General features: G+C 37.2%; 9 protein-coding genes across 9 annotated transcripts; 7 read left to right on the plus strand and 2 right to left on the minus strand. All coding sequences in view use genetic code 12, as the record gives it.

The window, feature by feature from the left end:
- Positions 1 to 501: 501 nt before the first annotated feature.
- On the minus strand, positions 502 to 1577 carry SPAPADRAFT_58595 (uncharacterized protein; the record flags this gene model as incomplete). Its single annotated transcript, XM_007372724.1, has 1 exon — positions 502 to 1577. The coding sequence occupies one exon, from the start codon at positions 1534 to 1536 to the stop codon at positions 529 to 531; it is 1008 nt and encodes a 335-aa protein (XP_007372786.1).
- A 66-nt stretch (positions 1578 to 1643) lies between these two features.
- Positions 1644 to 3948, plus strand: SEN2 (tRNA splicing endonuclease subunit; the record flags this gene model as incomplete). Its single annotated transcript, XM_007372725.1, has 2 exons — positions 1644 to 1693; positions 1880 to 3948. The coding sequence occupies one exon, from the start codon at positions 1881 to 1883 to the stop codon at positions 3036 to 3038; it is 1158 nt and encodes a 385-aa protein (XP_007372787.1).
- HFL2 (negative cofactor 2 transcription regulator complex subunit) lies at positions 3189 to 3890 on the plus strand (the record flags this gene model as incomplete). Its single annotated transcript, XM_007372726.1, has 1 exon — positions 3189 to 3890. One exon carries the CDS (start codon positions 3336 to 3338, stop codon positions 3795 to 3797), a length of 462 nt encoding a protein of 153 aa, XP_007372788.1.
- A 415-nt stretch (positions 3949 to 4363) lies between the features above and the next one.
- On the plus strand, positions 4364 to 6686 carry SPAPADRAFT_58599 (putative phosphotransferase; the record flags this gene model as incomplete). The annotated part of the gene is made up of 1 exon (XM_007372727.1): positions 4364 to 6686. A coding segment is annotated over one exon (1495 nt), but the record flags the coding sequence as incomplete, so codon positions are not given.
- Positions 6687 to 8855: 2169 nt separating this feature from the next.
- Positions 8856 to 11291, plus strand: SUL2 (sulfate permease; the record flags this gene model as incomplete). The annotated part of the gene is made up of 1 exon (XM_007372728.1): positions 8856 to 11291. The coding sequence occupies one exon, from the start codon at positions 8856 to 8858 to the stop codon at positions 11289 to 11291; it is 2436 nt and encodes an 811-aa protein (XP_007372790.1).
- Positions 11292 to 13639: 2348 nt separating this feature from the next.
- SPAPADRAFT_146555 (uncharacterized protein) lies at positions 13640 to 15288 on the plus strand (the record flags this gene model as incomplete). The annotated part of the gene is made up of 1 exon (XM_007372729.1): positions 13640 to 15288. A coding segment is annotated over one exon (1647 nt), but the record flags the coding sequence as incomplete, so codon positions are not given.
- Positions 15289 to 16309: 1021 nt separating this feature from the next.
- On the plus strand, positions 16310 to 17980 carry SPAPADRAFT_130746 (uncharacterized protein; the record flags this gene model as incomplete). Its single annotated transcript, XM_007372730.1, has 1 exon — positions 16310 to 17980. The coding sequence occupies one exon, from the start codon at positions 16310 to 16312 to the stop codon at positions 17978 to 17980; it is 1671 nt and encodes a 556-aa protein (XP_007372792.1).
- On the plus strand, positions 16959 to 20357 carry SPAPADRAFT_64511 (uncharacterized protein; the record flags this gene model as incomplete). Its single annotated transcript, XM_007372731.1, has 1 exon — positions 16959 to 20357. One exon carries the CDS (start codon positions 18111 to 18113, stop codon positions 20025 to 20027), a length of 1917 nt encoding a protein of 638 aa, XP_007372793.1.
- Positions 19775 to 20329, minus strand: SPAPADRAFT_58603 (uncharacterized protein; the record flags this gene model as incomplete). Its single annotated transcript, XM_007372732.1, has 1 exon — positions 19775 to 20329. The coding sequence occupies one exon, from the start codon at positions 20221 to 20223 to the stop codon at positions 20032 to 20034; it is 192 nt and encodes a 63-aa protein (XP_007372794.1).
- Positions 20358 to 21746: the final 1389 nt, after the last annotated feature.

A 21746-nucleotide genomic window follows, 5' to 3' on the forward strand; every position in this document is an offset into this window, starting at 1 on the left:
GGAGCAATAAAGAGCATTAACAAAGTTAAGTATTCAATTATATCTCTCATCTTTCGATTTAATGTTGTAGTTGAGTAGCTTTTCAAATTTTATATAGCTATTGTGGTAGACTTATTAAAATATATCTAAATTCTAATTGAACTCTTTGATTATTTCGAACATTTTTTTGTGAAAAGTTATAAAATTAAATAATTTATTCAAAAGTAGTTCTATTATACTGAAAGTGACAGTAGACATAGTTGGAATTATTGATATTGTATTTATTACATAAAATATTTAATTATCCTATAATTAAATCATAATTATTGTTATTTAGTCCATTTCAAAGTCACATGACCTTCTAAGTCATCTAGAAAACCAGGGCATTTTAAGAAAAAATAAATACGCCGGTCTAGTATAGTGGTTAGTACAAGTCGTTGTGGCCGACTAAACCCAGGTTCGATTCCTGGGACCGGCATTTCTTTTTGCCCTTACTCTATTTGATATCATTTTTTTTCAATAAAACCTATTTAATTGTGTATTAATCGCCTATACATATTGATTTATTTGGTCTTGTAAGAAGTTCCAAACCTTATTAGAATTTTCTTTTTCTTCAAGATCTTTTCTTATTTCCCCAAAGTGGCCAAAAGAAATCACGTGTTGGCCATTATTGGCTGAAGTTATATCTGGAGACAAAGCTGCAAATAATTCGGTATATGCTCCATATCTCGGATTATGGAACAATAAAGAGTATCCTAATTGTTGTAACCAAGTTGTATTTCTTTGTAATTCAGTTTTCAAATATCCCGGACATACAGAAATACTGACTGCATTGGTAGCTTCTGGATGATACACGGGCCATTGCTGGGCTTGAATTATATTGATTGCTTTAGATTGGGAATACATTTGCTTCAACGGGACATTCGTGACTTGCCTGTAATTTGGATCATTCCAGTTGATGCCATGCAAGGGGGAAAAGAAATGGGAAGTTGAAGCAATCCACACTATTCTTGATTCATTTGGTTTGTTAGTAGATGATGTCTTTATGAATATTGGATCAAGCAAATTCTGAAGCAATTGAGGTCCAATGTTGTTGGTACCTAATTCCATTTGATAGCCTTGTTTAGTAACTGATCCTCTCGGTGGCATCATTATTCCTGCATTGTGTATTATTATATCTAATCTGTCTTCAGCCTGTAGGAACTCACTCACGGCTGGTTTTATAGTAGTTAAGTCACTTAGGTCTACTTGAACGAATTTGATAGATTCATCCACTGCCTTCAGATATTCTTCAGCAATTTCCAATTTCATTCTTTCAATTGCATCCCTAGCCTTTTGCTGATTTCGAGAAAATATGTATATTTTGGCATTAGTTGAACCAGCAAGTGATTTAACTACTTGGTATCCCACACCGGTACTTCCACCAGTTACAATGACCACTTTACCATCTAAAGAAGGGTAATCTTTTTCAAGAAATGTTGGATTACCAGGATGAAATCCATGAAGAACTTGTTTCCATTCTTGCCAGGTTAGTTTGGGAATGATTGGTGAATCCATGTTTAGCCCTTTAGATTACAAACTCGTGAATATTTTTGATTACCCGGATTTAAAAATCAAGCTTAAGAAGAGGTGTGAAAAAATTTTTTTTTTTTTAATATTTAAAATAGTTTAGGTCTCTTCTTTTTCCAAGTTACACTATGAGTAAACCAAATTAGTATGTTTCAGACCAATAAATTACATTTGGAAAGGAAATTTTTATGATGATAACATGATATTAGTGTCTTTAAGACCTTTTGGTCAGTGTGAGCACATGATTTCTCAATAGACTACAACGGTATCTGACAAAAATTCTTTCGAATGAGCATTATGTTAATTATAACAAATTACTAACTAGAATCAGAATGGGAAAACGAAATAATAGACAATTGAATAAAATTTATAGTAGACCCTTGCCAATTACTTTAACTTCTCAACACTATGGTATAACATTACCTACTTTATATCCTCATAATCCAATTTCTTGGATATGGTTTATGATACGATATTGTCAAATAAACGTATTCTATCCAGTTCCAGAATCTCAAACCTTTGAAGTTCATTGGGAAAATGGGATATTTAAGGTTGTTGATGAAGAAAGTATGATGAAACTTTGGCAGATGGGATTTTTCGGAAAAGGAGTGCTTTCTCGATCTGAACCTACTTGGAAGGAAAGAGTACTTGCTAGGAAGAAAGAAAATGTAGAGGCGAAGGATGTAGCAATGGAAGATATCACCAAGATGAGAAGAGAAGAACGGAAACTTTTCAAATCCTCCAGAGCCCAATTGCAAGAGTTGGAGTTGAAAGACCGTCAAGGCATTATCACCGCTGAGGAAGTTGAGCAGTTGAAAGCTTTGAGCGAGACTGTTCAAGTATTGAGAAAGAAAGGACGCGTTTCGGGACGAAGCAAGTCGTCCATTGTCGAGCGGGACTCAGATGGAGAAGATACAGACTCAGAAGAGGAGGAAGATTGGGAAGAACTAGCACAATTGGAGTATTTACAATTGCAGTTAGTGGAAACCTTCTTTTTAAAATTTGCTTTGAATGTTATCAATATCCCAGGTATAGCCTCAACTTTTGACTTATTCAAAACCTGTTGTTATCAATACGACAATAACCAACTGATTCAACCTAATAACAAATTCATTATTGATTATGTTGTTTATCACCATTTCAGATCGTTAGGATGGTGTGTTAGATCAGGGATTAAGTTTGGTACTGATTTCTTGTTGTACAAGCGTGGTCCTCCATTCACGCATGCTGAATATTGTGTGTTGGTGATGAAACCAGACGAGCAAGAATATGATTGGTTTCAAATGGCAGCTAAAGCCAGAGTTATTGGTACAGTGAAAAAGATTTTTGTATTGACTTATGTTGGATGCCCTTCACCCGAGGAGTTCAAGGAATTGGTTAGCCAATGTGAAAAAGATGACACTGGGTTAGCCATTGGGGATCTATTACAACAGTACAAAGTATCAGAGATATTATATAGAAGATGGGCCCCTAGCAGGACTAGAGATTAGCCATGAATAGTTTGTTTATATTCGCAACTTATAATTGGTCAAGGCGCACGACCACTCATCGAATCATCATGAAAACGTAGCAGAAAAAAAATTTATTTAAATATTTGAGAATTTTCCCAATTCAAAAATTTGGGATTCTTTTTCAATTTCAGTTTTTTGATAATTATTTACGTGAATGTCAGAAATATAGATTTTGCGACACAAAACCAAAAAAGTTTACGACACTGACTTTAGCCACAAACAAAACGACAGCAATTATAACACGACATAGTAAATAACACACAAAACCAACGAAACATGTCTAACTTACTGCAGTTGATAAATCACGACGACGATGATAAAGATTATAATTACACACCAAATACAGCAACCCCATCAACTACCACCACCACACCAGAAAACACCAATGCCACCACTGCCGAAAGCAACACTGAAGACATACCAGAAACAGTCTCTCAAGAAAAGATACTAGAAAGCTTTGAAAAGATAAAAACACACTTTCCAGCCGCTAGAATTAAGAAGATTATGCAAAGTGATGAGGATATTGGGAAAGTCGCCCAGGCCACACCAGTTATTATTGGCCGAGCTTTGGAAATCTTTATGGCTAATTTAGTAGAAGTATCTATATTAGAGGCCAAGAAACAGGGCGTTAAAAGGATAAGCGCATCCCATGTCAGAGCTGCTATAGAGAACACTGAGCAATTTGATTTCTTGGTGGAAGCAGTTGAAAAGTATCCACCTTTGAAGAAGTTGGACTAAGGTGTATAGATAATGAAATAATGAGTAGTGGTCTGTAATTGTAAATTAGAATGATGTCGAGGGTTAAGAGTGTTTGACCGTTTTATCGTACTGATCAAAAACTGTAGTTGCCAAATACGGTAGTTATTCCAGATAAAAAACTTTACTAAATCTCAACGTATGAATCAAGTACATTGTCATGTCGTATTGTAAAATTTGACACATTGTTGTAAAGATCCGCCCCAAATAAGATGCAAATATGCCGTTGGCGGAGAAAAATTCTCGGTAAAACACCTGTGATGCAACTGTTTTCCCAGGTATACAAAGCGTCAATTTTGTGCTAAAAAAATAGCTGTCGCTAATTCTCACGGAAGAACAAATGATGGAATTTAGTGTTGTTCCGAAAATTAAATCCCCCACCCAACACATGATCAATTAATTTCGCGCGCCCCAGGATGCCCTCCCTGCTTCACGTAGCTTGCTCTACCCCATTGTTTTTACCTTGACATTTTTTACCTTCCTGGTTGACTATAAATAGTAATTGACATCTCGTTGAAGTTTCCTTGTAGTTTTTGCTTTTACAGAACATCTGAACTAGTGGTTTTCTCACTTACACACATACATACATACACACATTTACTATGGTTCAATCAAGATCTGCAACCAATCTCACTCGAAAACATTCATCTGCACTTTTCAATCTTCCTCCTCCACAACCAGATATTTACTATGTTGGTGTTGATGTGGGTACTGGTTCCGCCCGTGCTTGTCTTATCGACACCAATGGTATAATTCTCGGACTCGCTGAAAGACCAATCACTCGTCATGAATTGAAACCAAACCACATCACCCAGAACTCCACTGAAATTTGGAATGCAATTACCTTTTGTGTCAAATCATGTCTTCGTGACTCCGGAGTTGAACCAGAACACGTCTTTGGTATTGGGTTTGATGCTACTTGTTCCTTAGTTGCCATTTCCGAGCTGACTGATGCTCCCGTAGCCGTTGGTCCTGATTTCACCGATGACAAGGAAAACATTATATTGTGGATGGACCACAGAGCAGAAGAAGAAACCGATGCTATCAATGCCACCGGTGATAAATGCTTGAAATATGTTGGTGGTCAAATGTCCATTGAAATGGAATTACCCAAGATGAAATGGTTGAAGCATCACAAACCAGGCGGAATCAATGATTGTAAGTTCTACGATTTGGCTGATTATTTGGTTCATAAAGCTACTGGATTGGAAACTAGAAGTTTCTGTTCTGTTGTTTGTAAACAAGGGTTTGTTCCTCTTGGAGTTGATGGTTCTGAAACTGGTTGGTCCGATGAATTTTTGAAATCCGTGGATATGGATGAATTAATTGAAGACAATTTCAGAAGATTAGGTGGTATTCCAGGTAAAAATGGTCGTTACTTAAGTGCTGGTGATATTGTCGGCAAATTGAATGCAGAAGCAGCCGAAGAATTGGGATTAACCACTGAATGTATTGTTGGTTCTCCAGTTATTGATGCCTATGCAGGTTGGGTCGGTACTGTTGCTGCCCAAGCAGATATCACCAAATTACAACAAACTGAAGTCCCAGGTAAGATCATCACTGCCTGTGGTAGATTGGCTGCAGTTGCCGGTACTTCCACTTGTCACATTGCCATGACCAAAGAACCATGTTTTGTCCAAGGTGTTTGGGGTCCATATAAAGATGTCATGGCTGAAGGTTATTGGTTAGCTGAAGGTGGCCAATCATGTACCGGTCAATTATTAGCCCATGTGTTGTCTATTCATCCTGCATCACAAGAACTTTCTCGTGCTGCTGAAGCTTCCAACTTGTCTAAATTCGATTATCTTAATCTTACATTGGAAAACTTGGTTTTAGAAAGAAACGAAAGATCTGTGGTTTCATTAGCCAAGCATATGTTCTTCTATGGTGATTTCCATGGTAACAGATCCCCAATTGCTGACCCAAGAATGAAGGCCAATATCATTGGTCAATCAATGGACAGTTCCGTAAAGGACCTTGCCATTCAATATTTCGCTGCTTGTGAATTCATTGCTCAACAAACTAGACAAATTGTTGAAGAAATGGAAAAGTCAGGTCATGATATAAGTTGTATCTTCATGAGTGGTGGTCAATGTCGTAACGGGTTATTAATGAGATTATTAGCTGATTGTACCGGATTGCCAATTGTTATTCCAAGATACATTGACGCTGCTGTGGTGTTTGGTGCTGCATTATTAGGGGCTGCCGCAGCTGAAGATTCCGTCAAGGAATATAGCTTGACTAAAGGTAGATCAAGAAGAGAATCTACATTGGCAGACAAGAAAAAGTCTCAAGTCAGTTTACATACTTATGATGACATTGCTTCACCATACACACAACCATCTGCAACCTCCACTACCAATTTAGCTACCTTGGCATATGCCGGTGGTTCCCATAGTCATTTAGCTCAAGAAGTTGATTACTTCAACCAACCAACTGCTGGTTCCCCACTTGCTAAAGTAAGCTCTAGTGCAATCCACGATTCTGAAAATGAAGAATCTGATGATGAAACTTTGAGTTTTGGTTCTAAGCACAAGGTACAACAAGGACTTTCTCAAGAGTTACACAAGATGAAATTAACCAAATTGACTTCAATCAATGAACAGAAGGCAGAAGATTCCACCCATGCTGATAAATTATGGAAGATTATGGAAAAAATGACTGGTCCTGGTAAGGTTATTTATCCTAGTGAAGACAATGATCCTGACCGTAAATTATTGGCTACCAAATATAAGGTATTCTTGGATCAATGTTTCAAGCAACAAGAATATAGAAGAATGGTTGATGAAATTGAAAAAGAAAATTTAGCTAGCGTTAAAGCATAAGCTGTATATACATTAAATAAAAAGACTTGTATTGCATAGATAATTTTGAATGTAACTTGTAGAATAGTACAGAGCAACAAAAGAAGAATAGAATTTACAGAATTTCAAGTTTAACAAATGTATCCCTTAAAGAAGGTGTAATCCATGGTGAACGGCATAGAAAATATTGGATTCAGATTATCTAGATTAGGACAAAGCCCAATTGTTTAACAAGGGGGGGAATAACGGGTGAGCAGCCGAAGAACAATTGCTACCAAGGTGGTTATTAGCAAAACTGGATGGCTTAAATGGGAAAGAAAAATGGGGAGGGGGAGATGCTAATCTAATGATGACACCAAGGGATGATTATTGCAGATACTCCTCACAGCATACGAATTATTTTTATTCGCTGTGTGTGTAAATCTATTCTTGAAGTTCCTTTGATGTTTTATTAACACTAAATCTTCTACAACGGGATGTTAGTATGTGGTAGAAGGACACAAATGTTACACACATTGGATAAACAAACGAGCAACCACATAAATAGGAGCACCACCATCTACTACAAAGAAGGTAAAAGAGATTGACTTGTCTAATTATTAACAAAGGAATTCGTCAGCTGCAACAACTGAAATTAAGACTTGAACAAGTATGAAATCTATACAAAGCCATTTGATAACGGCAGAAAATAGTGGAGCCTAGCGAGGGAGATTAAAACAATTGGTTTTATTGGATCAAAACAAGGGTTTCCCACGGCGCATTGTTGCAAATTGTGGAAAATATTTACCGATGACATGAAATGAGCATGGGGTGAATATTAGATAGCACAAAGTTTTCGTAAATCAAGACACAAGAAGGAGGAGATGATGTTATGTAAAAAAAAAAAAGAAACTGACTAAAAAGAAATCATATCTTTTGCTTGAAATTTCTTACAGTCCAAATATACTTGTTGCCAAGACTTGTTCGCTAGAACGTATATTTGGTTCGGCAAAATACCTTCTAGAAAACAATTTGCCTAGGCGACCAGGTACCAAAAAGGTAAATACGAAAAATGTCCAAACATCAAGGAGAGATAAGAATCTCAATACAGCTAAGCGCATAATCTTTACCCTATGTATAGAAAATAGTGGTTTCATTTTCTAATTTATGTAAAATTGCAATTGAAATAGTTGGTACAAACCCAGGGCAAAAGTTTAAAAATAATAATACGAATTACGAAAGTATGAAATTGGAGAAGGCATTAGCGAGAGTCATAACAAACGTTTTAGTAAATCAACATGGAGAATCAGACGAGGTGTTCTTATCTCCTGTTGAAGTATACCCAATGATTCAATGTAGTCAACGGTACAAAAATGTTTTGTATCATTTTGTTCTTTTCACGTGACATTGCATAAAAGTAAAACCAATTGCACTATATCACGTGAGAATTGCTGAAAAATTAACAATGCATAACAGCTCAAAAAAATAAAATTGATGGAAGATCCATCGCAGGCGGAGAAGATCATTTCCATGTGTTATCCTTGGAACCTGGAGAAAAGATCGAGATGCGCTCTTGTTGTTGTCTACACGGGGTAGCTAAAAGAACCAACCATCTTAATTAAGTAATAAATTAATCAATTTCCCATTAATTGATTATACTCAGAGTATTGCAACATATGCAGGGTAAAAAAAAAGAAATTAAAAAGAAACTAAAGCTCTAGTACAAGATTTCGATCTACCGAGGCACACACCACTAGTATAGAGTGAATAGTCGAACTGTAGCTTTGAAGTATCTCGTTAGTAGTTGCTAATTGTATAAATTAAGTCATCACTTAGCTGCACAGCAACTATAACACTGCAACATTTCATTGAAAATCAAGTCACGTGCTATGTTCAATTGTGGATCTCACTTGTTTTTTTTTTTCATTTTTTTCGCCATTAGCCACAATTATCAAGACTCATATATAAAAAACATTAGTAATTCATATTTAATGTTTGTCTAATATATAAGTTTTTAATTCAATTAGGATCCACACCTCCACAATTATTCAACGTTATCTTAAACTAGTCGCCTGAACCGCAACAATAAAGCCTTTTAATTGTTTCCTAATTAATTGTTACCAGGTTTAAAGTTTATCCGAAGAAAAATATCAAGAGGACCCCTTCTTGGCATTTCTATTTAAGTTCATCGTTCTCCCTTACATCTTGTTGCATTTGACGAGATTTTTTTTCACATCATCAACAGTCACAGTAAATCATGTCTAATATTCTTGAGACTGTTAAGTCCTATACTTCAAATACTGGACCTGATTCAGAAGTTCCACACTTTTTCGATGGTGAAAACTTGAGAACTACCAACACTCACCATGAGTTTGAACATCGTTCAGTCCACACTAACCCACATGACAACTACGCTATTCCTCAATACGAAGAAGATGAAGTCACTGTAAAGGATTGGTTGCAAAATATCTTTGGTAACCCATTACAAAAGATCTTCAACTACTTTGTTTCCTTATTCCCAATTCTTAAATGGATTTTACACTATAATGGTAAATGGTTATATGGTGATTTAGTTGCTGGTATCACTGTCGGTATTGTTTTAGTTCCTCAATCCATGTCCTATGCCCAATTAGCTGGATTAGCTCCACAATTTGGTTTATATTCTTCCTTTGTCGGTGTTTTCATCTATTCATTTTTTGCTACTTCCAAGGATGTCTCCATCGGTCCTGTCGCTGTTATGTCCTCCCAAGTTGGTAAGGTTATCGCCAATGTTCAAGCTAAATATGGTACTGACCTTTATGATGCTCAAACTATTGCCACTGTCTTATCATTGATCTGTGGTGGTATTGCTGCTGGTCTTGGTATTTTGAGATTAGGTTTCATCTTGGAATTCATTTCCATTCCTGCCGTTATGGGTTTCATGAGTGGTTCTGCTTTAAATATTATTTCTGGTCAAGTTCCTGCTTTAATGGGATTCCCTAAGGCTGTCAACACTCGTGATGCCACTTACATGGTTATAATCAATTCCTTAAAGGCATTGCCACAATCTACTTCCGATGCTGCTTTCGGTTTAATTCCATTATTCATTCTTTATCTTTGGAATTTCGTTTGTGGATTTGGTCAAAGAAGATGGCCAAAGTTGAAATGGTACTTCTTCTATACTCAACAATTAAGAAATGCCATTGTTATCATTGTCGCTTCTGCTATCTCTTGGGGTATTGTTCACCCAAAGAAGGTTGCATTTGATGGTCCAGCTTCTGCCTTCAAGCCACCAATTTCAATCATTGGTACTGTTCCTTCTGGTTTACGTGATGTTGGTGTTATGAATATTCCAGATGGTATTGCCAGCGCATTAGGTTCTGAAATTCCAGTTTCTACCATTATCTTGTTATTAGAACACATTGCCATTTCCAAATCTTTTGGTAGAGTCAACGATTATAAGGTTGTCCCTGATCAAGAAGTTATTGCTATTGGTGTTACTAACTTGATTGGTACTTTTTTCAATGCTTATCCTGCTACTGGTTCCTTCTCCCGTTCTGCTTTAAAGGCCAAGTGTGGTGTTAGAACTCCAATTGCTGGTCTTTTCACTGGTGCCGTTGTCTTGTTAGCTTTATACACTTTGACTTCATCTTTCTTCTACATTCCAAAGGCCACCCTTTCTGCTGTTATTATCCATGCTGTTTCTGATTTGGTTGCTAACTACAAGGTCACCTGGTCATTCTGGAGAATCAGTCCTCTTGATTGTGGTATTTTCTTGATCGGTTTAATCATTACAATTTTCGTTACTATTGAAGCTGGTATTTATTTTGCCATTGCTTCTAGTTGTGCTGTTTTGTTATTCAGAGTTGCCAAGCCAAATGGTCAATTCTTGGGTCGTACTCAAGTTGCCGAAATTGTTAACCCAGTCATTGTTACTGACAGCAGTGGTGCTTCTTCCATTAATTCTGATGCTGAAATTCACCAAGTCTTATCCAACCATTCCAACTACCAATCTGTTGTTGATGGTAAGGACAAAGAATCCAATACTAAGGTCAACACGAAATCCTCAGCTGCACCAAATGTCAAGATTCACACTCGTTGGGTTCCATTAACTAAAGAAAACTTAAACGCTGGTATTTCAGTTACTCCACCACCACCAGGTGTCATTGTCTTTAAGCCAATTGAATCATTTACTTATCCTAATGCATCCCGTCAAATTGATTTAGTTTCCGATGAAGCCAAGAAGTTAACCAGAAGAGGTAAGCCATATGATTTATCAGACAAGGGTTCCAGACCATGGAATGACCCAGGTCCATTATACTTCCCATGGACCAAGAAGGAAGACTTGATCCACCATCAACAAGAAGACACCAGACCATTGTTACGTATTATTCATTTTGATTTCTCCTGTGTTGCCAACGTTGATGTTACTTCTATCCAAGCCTTGGTTGATTTACGTAAGGCTATGAATATTTATGCTGACCGTGAAGTTGAATTCCATTTCTCAGGAATTTTAAGTCCTTGGATTAAGAGAGGTTTGATCAATGCTGGTTTTGGTATTCAAGAAGATGGCTTGGTTGCTGAAAATACTTATGTTAATATTGCCAAGGGATCTTCTGGTAACGACGAAGACAGTGATTTGGAAGGTGGTAGATTTATCCCTGCCATAACCACAAACACTCCTTTCTTCCATTTGGATATTCCAGATTATTAGACAAGTGTCATTTCTTTACAATATTTAGTTCAGTTCCGGTTGTAATTTTTGATTTTTTTGGGTATTTATAGATAATTAAAAAGTTTTGTATTTAAAATTAACTTGTAGATTCATTACTACTAGTTATGATGTAATAGATTGGTATATGTTTAAATACCTAGACATTCTAATGATTTAATGCTACTAGACAAAGAGTAAAGAGGAATTAATAGAAATGGTTGTAAAAAAAAAAAGGAAAAATTGCTCATTCAAATCCCGAGCATATGGTAGCAAAGTATATTATTGGCATAAACAATCAATCAATACTGCTTTTCTTTATTAAACAACGCCAAGAAACACAGAAGTACCCGATTGTTGAACATATGCGGATGAATATTTCTTATTTTCTACAATTCAAAGGAAATCTTTGTGCATATACTGGGCTTTAATAATCCAGATCTTTCGGGGGCCCAGACAAATTTCTAAGAGATATTCCAAACCCCCTGTAATATAGTAAAGCCAAGAAAACGTTTTATATTAGCTGAGTACTTTATCCAACCGGTTTAGGTTTACTGAATCAAGCTATAAATGATCTAGAAAAGGAATGACAAGTAAGTATCACGTGCTTGGGATTATGATACATTAAACTATGGTGCGGGAAACGTTTTCCTTGATTAATCGTCACTATAAATTGGTCTAAACTTTATACTTTGTATGTGGATTCATAATGGAATCTATAGAATGGAACTAGATATATTTAAGATTTACCAAAAAACTTACACTAACTGTAAATTCACAGATTTGAACACTAGATTAGAAAATCGTATAGTTTCCTCTAGCAATTTTTTTTTATATTCACAGTTGAGTTGATTATGATACCTTAAAGAGGTATTAGGGTCAAGCCACTGCCGCAAGAAAGTTATAACTTAAAATTATTGCTATAAGACAAATTGTTTTTGCAAATATAGATCAGTTACATGACAACAAGACTATTTCCGCCTGACAAATTAATCGGGATAGTTGAATTTCCTATTTCAGCAAACTGGTTAGGCGCTAATAAATTAGGAAAGGTTTTTACTATTGGATGGTTGTAACTTGCATAAAAAATACCACTTTATGCAAAATCGGAAATGGGCTTTGATCAACGCCATCGGACATCAAGATCTGACATATAGAAGCCGATAGTAGAACAACATACAGAGGAACAAATGAATCTGATAATTGCGTGTAGTGAGTTTTATAATTCGGTTATATTTACCATATTTCATTGTCGTCAGGGAAGTTTATTATTAGACTAAATATAGAATCGGATATCCGAGTTTCATTCAGCAGTAAAACATCGTTTATGCGCGAGGGGTAATACATACAACACCACCGTATCTATCTTTCTTTCGCGATCCACAAATCATTCTCCAGGGGGGCTTAAAAGGAATAAGCCCATTTTAGTGCGTTGGATTGTTATTCAGCCATTCATTGTTTGTATTATAGCGTGATGTTTTAGAAGTTTCAGAAGTCAATGAGAAATGATGGGTCGCTTGTCTTCAGATGATGGATGTGTTGGACAATGCTGGGCAACAATGAAGGATAGATCAAACATTCTTGCCGGGATTATAAGAGAAATAAACTTAATTAAAGATAAAATTAAACTTATAAAAATCAGTCTATAGTCATAAGGCTTACTCGTTTCTCAAGGTAGTTAAATATAGATGAAATCTTCAAAGCAATGGTTTTAATCTTATCTTTAAATTAAGTTTAATGGATGTTCCTAGCAGGGCTCTCAATCTCCTAGTTTAAGCATAGTCGAAACAATAAATCTGAAAGTTTAACAAAGGACCCCTGAAGAACTTAGAAGATATGTAGAGTATAACCGGGCATTCGTCTCGTCAACAGAAGTATTTAGCTAGACGAGAAAGTGCAAATGCGCGTTATTTTTTTAAGCATCAACAAAGTTCTGTTTATTTATTTATTTTTTTTTCGTGTTTTAACAAAGTCCCCAGTTATTTTTTAGTAGTTCATCATCGGATGCCGCAAAAGGGCTAAATTCTTGAATCCAAAATCGGTTGCAATTGCATACAAATCTTGATCATTTTTAGCAGTTATTTCGACCATTGAAGTAATCCGAAAAGGAAGACAATGGTTTTATCTTGACGAAAACGCACATGGGCAATATGGTACGACTTCTTGTTTATTTTTCATCAAAATAGTTTGCAAATGCTGCAAATATTCTAAAACCTTGTTTTATTGTTGATTAATGGTGATATAATTTACTTCTCTAGACGTGAGACATAGATCTTGTACCTTGTTATAAATATCACAGAACATTCCCTGTAGATCTATTAAATCTTTCTTTCGATCCAATCAAACTAACAATGTTTTTGTCATTGATATTCTTGCAAATATTATTGACATTTGCCGCAGCTAAAGAAATAAGTGGAGTGTTTACTTCTTTTAACTCGTTAAAATGGAGAAAAGGTGCTAATTACAGATATGCCAGCCCTGCATTCCCTAGTTGGATTGCCGAATTAGGATGGAAAATCGATGGTTCTAAGATGAGTGCAGGTGACACTTTTACTTTAACTATGCCTTGTGTGTTCAAGTTCACCACTACACAAGTATCAGTGAATTTGAAAGTCGGGAATACTATTTATGCTACTTGTCGGTTTGCCCCTGGTGATATCTTACTTCCAACTTCTGAATTAAAGTGTAGTTTGTCAGATACTGTCAAGCAACTGACCCTGGCTCATGGAACTATGAGTTTCCCGCTTACTTTCAATGTTGGAGGATCGGCATTAGATACTGATGTTAAATGTGGAGAAACTTTCACAAGTGGTGTCAATACTGTTTCATTCAGCGACGGAGATAACGTCGTTTCTACTACTGTTAATTTCGAAGGAGGTGTCGATACTAATCCTGATAGAATTGCTTATAATGCCCGTGTCGTTCCTAGTGTGAACAAATTGCAACACCAAGTATTAGGAGGAAAATGTGGAGCTGGTTACTCTTCAGGTGTATTAGGTATCACCATGCTTTATGGCACCGGCTCAATCGATTGTTCATCTATTCATGCTGCTATTTCTAACTCATTGAATGACTGGTATTTCCCAAAATCAATTGAAACTGATTTTTCATATACAACTAAATGCAGTGCCACCTCCTTCATTATCAACTACAAGAATATTCCTGCCGGTTACCGGGTCTTTATTGACACCCTTGTATCTTCTGCCGTTGGGGTCAAACACAAAATCAGATACACCAACAGATACAAGTGTGCCAATAGTCCATATATAATTGATAATTCCGAAACTGTTCAATGGCAACCTTATTGTAACGATGTTGCTGGGGCCAATGGTAAGGAAGTGGAACTTGTTACAGAAACTTGGACTGGTCTGACTACATTAGTGTATACTAAGCCTTTTAAGACTCATGACCCTACCATTACTATTGTTGTTGATGTTCCAATCCCAACAATTACCTACACAACCACATATACCGGAATCAGCACTAGTTATACCACATACACCGTGACTCCAGGTGAAACTGCCAGCGTGGTTGAATATGAACCTGTGCATGCTACAACATCTGAAGTCAGTTGCTGGGAAACTGATTCTACTGCTACAACCACTATTATTGTTTCTACTAGAGCTACCGATACTGTCTTGGTTATTACTCCATGCCCAAAAACAAAGGTGGAAACAACCACAAAACAGGAACAGCCTATAACGACGGACAAACCTGAACCTACAACTGTGGAGCAAGTTACATCAGAAGAACCTGAACCTACAACTGTGGAACAAGTTACATCAGAAGAACCTGAACCTACAACCGTGGAGCAAGTTACATCAAAAGAACCTGAACCTACAACTGTGGAACAAGTTACATCAGAAGAACCTGAACCTACAACTGTGGAGCAAGTTACATCAAAAGAACCTGAACCTACAACTGTGGAGCAAGTTACACCAGAAGAACCCGAGTCAACTGAAGTAATTGTCACAACTGATTGTAATACACCTCCACCTGTAACATGTGAGGAAGAAACATCAAGCGTGGATACTCCAGAAGAGCCTGTAACTTCAACCGAGGTAGAAATTCCAACAGAAGCACCTGTTACTTCAACCGAGGTAGAAATTCCACCAGAACAGACTAAAGCTCCACCAGAAGTTCCTGTTACTTCAACCGAAGTGGAAATTCCAACAGAAGCACCTGTGACTTCAACTGAACAACCACCTGTAATTCCAACCGAAGAAGAAATTCCAACTGAGGTACCAGGGTCAACGGAAGAAGTTGTCTCAACTGATTGTTATATACCTCCAACTGTAACATGTGAGGAGGAGGAAGAAGAGCCTTCAACTGAGATTGAAATTCCACCAGAACAGACTATAGCTCCACCAGAAGTTCCTGTTACAACTACCATCGAAACAAAGACTCGCACACCTGCCATTCCGCCAGAAAATAAAACAACTATGGTTACTCCTCCTTCTGGAGCCACCTCAACTGGAAGCCAACCTACAACCCCAACGGCCACAGTTAATCCACCAGAAAACCAGCCTAGTGAAGCTCCTTCACCTACTTCGATCGATGCAATGCCCTCTATTCCCTCTGGAACAATCTTCTCAGGGGCTGGAATTGGGTCATTTAGTGGAAGCTCTACGATGAGTTTGCTCTTAACTCTTTTGATTTCTCTTTTGTAAGAGTTTAGATGAAATCTTTTTGTTTACATATATAATTTCGTAGTTTAGAACAGATTAATTTTTTTTTTACATATATGGTTTATTATTGTTTAAGTACGATTGTAATAAGATAGCTTTGGTATTAACATATGATGCAGCATTAGTAAGTCGGAGCAAACACTCGTTCAGTTTGAGTGTTGAAATGTTTCGGTACGCGTTTTCTCACCAACGGTTGTTTTCCACAACGCGTAGATTAAAAAAAAAAACCAAAATACCTTAAACTAACTCCTTGCAAACACTATGACAACCATGCCAGAAGCAACAGAACCTAGCCAGACTGAAGTGATAGTTATAGGTTCATCACCACAACCAATGGATGTAGATTTATCATTGCAACCTACTAGTACAGACGATGATACATCTTCTCAGTCATCCGATAAGGAAAACCTCAATACCAAACAAGCCGACAAGCTTGCTAAGAAACTAGAACGTGAAAAACAAAAAGAATTAGAGAAGAAAGCTAAAGAGGAAGAAAAACTTGCCAAAAAACGTCAATTGGAACAAGATAAACTAGAACGGAAACGCAAAATTGAAGAAGAGCGAGAATCGAAGAAAAGAAAACTAGAGGAAGAAAGAGAAGCCAAGCGGAGAAAGCTCGAAGAGGAGAAAGAACTCAAACGTAAAAAGCTCGAAGAAGAGAAGGAACTTAAACGAAAGAAGCTTGAAGAAGAGAAGTTACTTCGGGAACAGAAGAGACTCGAGGAGAAGCTAGCTAAGGAAAAGGAAAGAGAAGAGAAGAAACGGAAATTAGAAGAGGAAAAAAGGATAAAGGAACTCGAAAGGAAACGAATTGAAGAAGAAAAGAAGAAAGCTGAAGAGTTGAAAGAACGAAGTCAGATGAAGATTTCAAGCTTCTTCCAAGTGAAACCAGCACAGCCAAAGTCGCAAGAAATACTGACTACTCCAATTGTTATAGCCAGCTCTCCTTCAGAGATTGTTTGCAAATATGATTCAGAATTCTTGCCATTCTTTGTTCAAAAGAATGTCACCGTGATGAGTAGACCCAGAAAGGATCTTTCACAAACTCAAAAAGAGCTAAACGACATAATAGCCAATCCATCCCAAGAACAATTTACAAGTTTCCTCAAATCTTTACCAATGACTGCATCGACTAGTGCAACCCACCAAACAACACCCGATGAAATCATAACTGCCTTAAACTCCTCCACAACTACAGAATCACAAGTATACCAATTAATCAACCAATTACCACCTATCAAATACATCAGTTTCTACGAGAATGAAAAGCCGCCATATATAGGAACATGGTGTTCAACCAAGCACAAGTCTCAACAAGCATCTATAATAGCCAATCCATTAAATTCGGAACTTACTGGGTTTGATTATGACTATGATTCCGATTTGGAATGGAACAAAGACGACGAAGACGGAGAAGATTTGGATGATGATGTTGATGATGACGAGGATGATCTGATGTTGATTCCTGATGAAGAAGACGATGAGTTTGTCGAGAATGATGGGATTAGAAAGAAGAAGTTTATCTCGTTACTGATCATTAACAAATGGAACAACGATGAGAATAAGCTGTTCTTTCAAGATTTTTCTGTTGTGGTCATGACTGAAGGCGTCCAAGTGCCTGTTGAAGGACCGATTGACCCATTTTGCAACTACTGGAAAGGTGAAGAAGTTGTAATGGCAGCAGCTGATGAAAGTAATGCCACATTGAATGAACAGGTGCAAGCCGTTGCTCTAAGTACACCAGTCAAGAACACAATGGCAAATCCAAATATACTAACTCCATCCAAGAAGACGATAACCGACCCAATAATACTTAAGCTGCTCATTCAATTCCTTGAAAAGAATAATGATTTTACTATAGGGACGTTAGTTGAGTTATCTAAAAAGGAATTCAAACAATTCACTAAAGCGTTGTTGAAGAATACTATACAAGATATTGCTTGCTATAATAAGAAAACTTCAATATGGGAAATTAAACAAGAGATCAAGACTAGATATGAATAATTAGGAAAGTATATAGCTAACATAAATTAATGCCGCGGCTTTCCTGTATATAGCACCCTAGATATATTGTAGAACAATTTTAAACGCGCCACGCGATAGCATACGGTTATATCTAACAGCCAAGAACTCGATGTCAGACAGTGAACCAGGTGGTGGAAGTCTTTATTTCAATTCTACCCAGATGCAAAGTCGTTATGAGGATTTGGTGGAAGAAGAAACGAAGACGAAACTCGTCAAATCAAAATTAAATCCATTCAAGAACGACATCGATAAACCAATACTAAGCACCAAGAAATCTATTGCAAAACCAAGAGCCAAGCCTAAACTGAGGAAACAACCGAAGAAGAACGTATCCTTGAATGCACATGTTCGACAATCATTCGAGAATAATGCTGACAAGTTCTCTTATTTCGCTGGAAATCAAAGTAAACTTGATGATTTCATAAAACGAATAACCAGAGCAGAAGACGTGGAGCATTTGACTCATAAGAGCAACACTAAATTGTGGACTCCTTCTGAATGGAAGTATATTGTTAATCTGATAAGACTAAAGTTTCCCGTATTGCCGCGAGCAAGTAAGATGACACTAAAGGCAATCAATAAACGGATGATGTTACAACTGATGAATGAGGAAAGTCAAGAAGATGGCGGAAGTATGTGGAGCCAAGCGTGTTCTCACCCGCTGACAGAGATGTCCAACGAGGATATAAAATCACTATATGAATTAAACGAAGAACAAATGAATGGAAGCAGTTTTATAGAAGAGGAACATGAAGAAGTGAGTCCGTTCGTTATGAGTTTGAATGTCGACGAGAAATTAAAGAGTGACTCCACAATTCTGGATTCTGAATCAGAACCGGAAATCATACTGGAGCATCGAATAAAGAAGTTGTCTTCACCGGAGATAGTAGAAGAAAATCTCCATAAATCACTTGTACAAGTATCTGAAAGCATATATGATAATAATCCTCACCAGCCTCCGCTAGATCCAACAATGTCATTCCAAAGTTTTTCATTTGCTAGACAAGATCAAGTTTATGAAGTTATTGAAAGCGATGTTGAATCAGTAAAGTCCCCCAGTAAACCCATAGCCTTGCTGTCCCCTACCAAGATTAGCAAGACTACATCACCTATTGAATCGCCGTTCACGACTCCTACAATACTAACAAAGCAAATACTAAATAGCAGACCAACAAGTATATCCCGAAGATCACCGATCAAACTAATAAATCAATCGTTTGAAAGTCCAATACAGCAAGAAATCATCATCTCTTCAGACGAAGAGTCAATACATTCCACAGCAAAATCTAGCATAACAACAGACAGTAAAGATCTATTTGTAGAGAGTCAAGATATGCCTGTTTCTTCCATGCCTATACCAAAATCACAGAAGAGGAAAACATTAACCACTACTCGCTTACAAATATCCAATGCATTAATAGTTTCTGATTATGAAGATAGCACCGTGAAATTGAGAAAGATATCCGAGAACAATCGAATAATTATTGATTTAGATGCAGAAATACCCGATTCAGAAAGCCTGGATGACGATTTCAGTATTATTGAAATAACACGAGAGGTGAAGCCGGAAGAAGGAGAGCCTAATACGTCAGGACAAGATGTTTCAGTGGTACAAGTGCCGTCAAGTCCAATAACAACCACAGAGCATCTGCTAACAGTGGCTACTAACATTCCCTCAGAAATATCTTCACTTAAAGCTACAGAACTCAGCAAGAAGTTTAAAGCATGGGGATTGAAACCAGTTCAAGGCAAATCTAAAATGCTTGAGATTTTGACTAATATAACGCATTTTATTGATCCAATAAATCTAACTAATCTCGATACACAACAAACTTTCCAACAAAGCGTATTCATCAAACTCACCCAGCTAATCCGGTCAGATCAACTATGGTATGATAGAATACTTTCTTATGAACCTATCCGAATAGATGAACTCAAGCAGTGGTTGGCAACTCAATCGTACATTCTCGAACCCGACTTGTTACAGATGTATTGCGATAATCACTCGGTAACAACCACAAACTAGCGCTCTATATGTATTTCTTGTAATCGGGTTCGATCTTATCTTCGACTAATTTAGCATTAATATATCTAATTAACTTGGAACTTATCCCAACGTTAGCAACGAGTGTACCTGGTCCGTAAACTAAATTGTTAAGCAAGTTTCCATATGGTTGGTAATACACGACCTTGATGGCCCATATGAGATGGTATACAAGCATGAGAAAAACCAATACGGTGAGCAATGTTAATACCGATGCATTGAATGCTCGTGATTTGGATATTCTTTTATCTGGATGTGTAGAAGGTTGTGCCATGTTGAGTGGTGGTGAACTTGTTAATAGTAGTTTTAAGTGGAAAAGTTGGGTTGGATCTGAAGGGCAAATATCACATCAACAAAATCACGTGATGGACTATATCCGAACCAGGGAAATATAAATCCGAAAGTTCTTCAGAGTATATGGAAGAGGTTTTAAGGCAACTTCAGATATAAGCTCAGCTTGGAGAAGGAAATGACGAGGACTTTATGTTTTCTCAGCCAACACACTGGTGATTTGTAATATCTTTTTTAGGTGGTTACTAAATTAGGTTTATCCACCATGCTCAGTCTTTTCCTGGTGAACAAGCAGAAACAGACGGTTCCAGCTTTTATAATGGCCTGTCATCCCCTCAGATGCTATCCCATACAACTATACATGCATCTTTTCCTTGTATGTTATGTTTCCTTGTTATAAGAGTAGTAAAATTTTTGCAACCTAGATCAAGCTTTCACCCCAGAAAAACAAAAACGGTAGACAGAATTTGCAGCATTTTCTGCTTCCATGGCTCCGCCCTAGAAAAGTAGCAAAACTACCCATCCCGCCCTTAAACCTTTCGTTTACAGCAGTGCAAATGGCAAGAGAAAACATCAATAGGATGATCGACAGTATCATTAAATCGCTTGATTCGACAAATGAATCGCAACTAATCAGATCAATCATTACTCCTACTAACGAAATCAAACAAATAAGACAACAAATCCGATGTTGGAAACCTCCACCTTGATACGATAATAGTCTCAGTTGGCATTACAATTGAAAACCAATTGAAAGGTACTGGTGTTATTGTTGAGTTGGTTTCAAGACTGTTCATTCTGAAAATGTTAGAAAGACTGGCATTAAATCCGTTGACCTTGTCATTAATTTCTTTGCAGAACCCGACAAGTTGTGGTATGAAGTTGTCGGCCATGTGGGTATTGATTCTGGTACCAAGTATGTTCTTCAGCTTGGAGATTTAAGCACTAGGGTTGCATTCATGAGAGTTGAAGATATTGGTTATGTTATCGCTGCTGTTGCTGGTAGTGACAGCGAGTCTCTTCCTGGCAAAATCAGAGTCAAGCCAAGGGTTCTATTTCTTATCAAGCAGCCATTGATCGATATGAACAAACTCACATGGAAATGGACAGAATGTCACGATCGACATGCAATTTAATGCAATTCGACTCTATACATCGATCTAATTTGATGTACACAAGCGTGTGTGCTACCAGGTGTGATTGTAGATTTGTTAGGGAAAAAATGACAGTTCCGATTGCGGACGGGGCGGACCAGCTGGGGTATCAGGCGGACGGGGCACCTGAGTCTGCTATGCTACGCGAAAACACCGCATGTCTCAGTATATAATGCACAGATATGTAACTATGGTCTGATAATGTGTTTGCACGCTACCAATTCCTATTGTTTTGCTTGCTCCCGAAGATATCCAC

Source organism: Spathaspora passalidarum, assembly GCF_000223485.1.
Source record: "Spathaspora passalidarum NRRL Y-27907 unplaced genomic scaffold SPAPAscaffold_1, whole genome shotgun sequence".
Classification (NCBI taxonomy): domain Eukaryota; kingdom Fungi; phylum Ascomycota; class Pichiomycetes; order Serinales; family Debaryomycetaceae; genus Spathaspora; species Spathaspora passalidarum.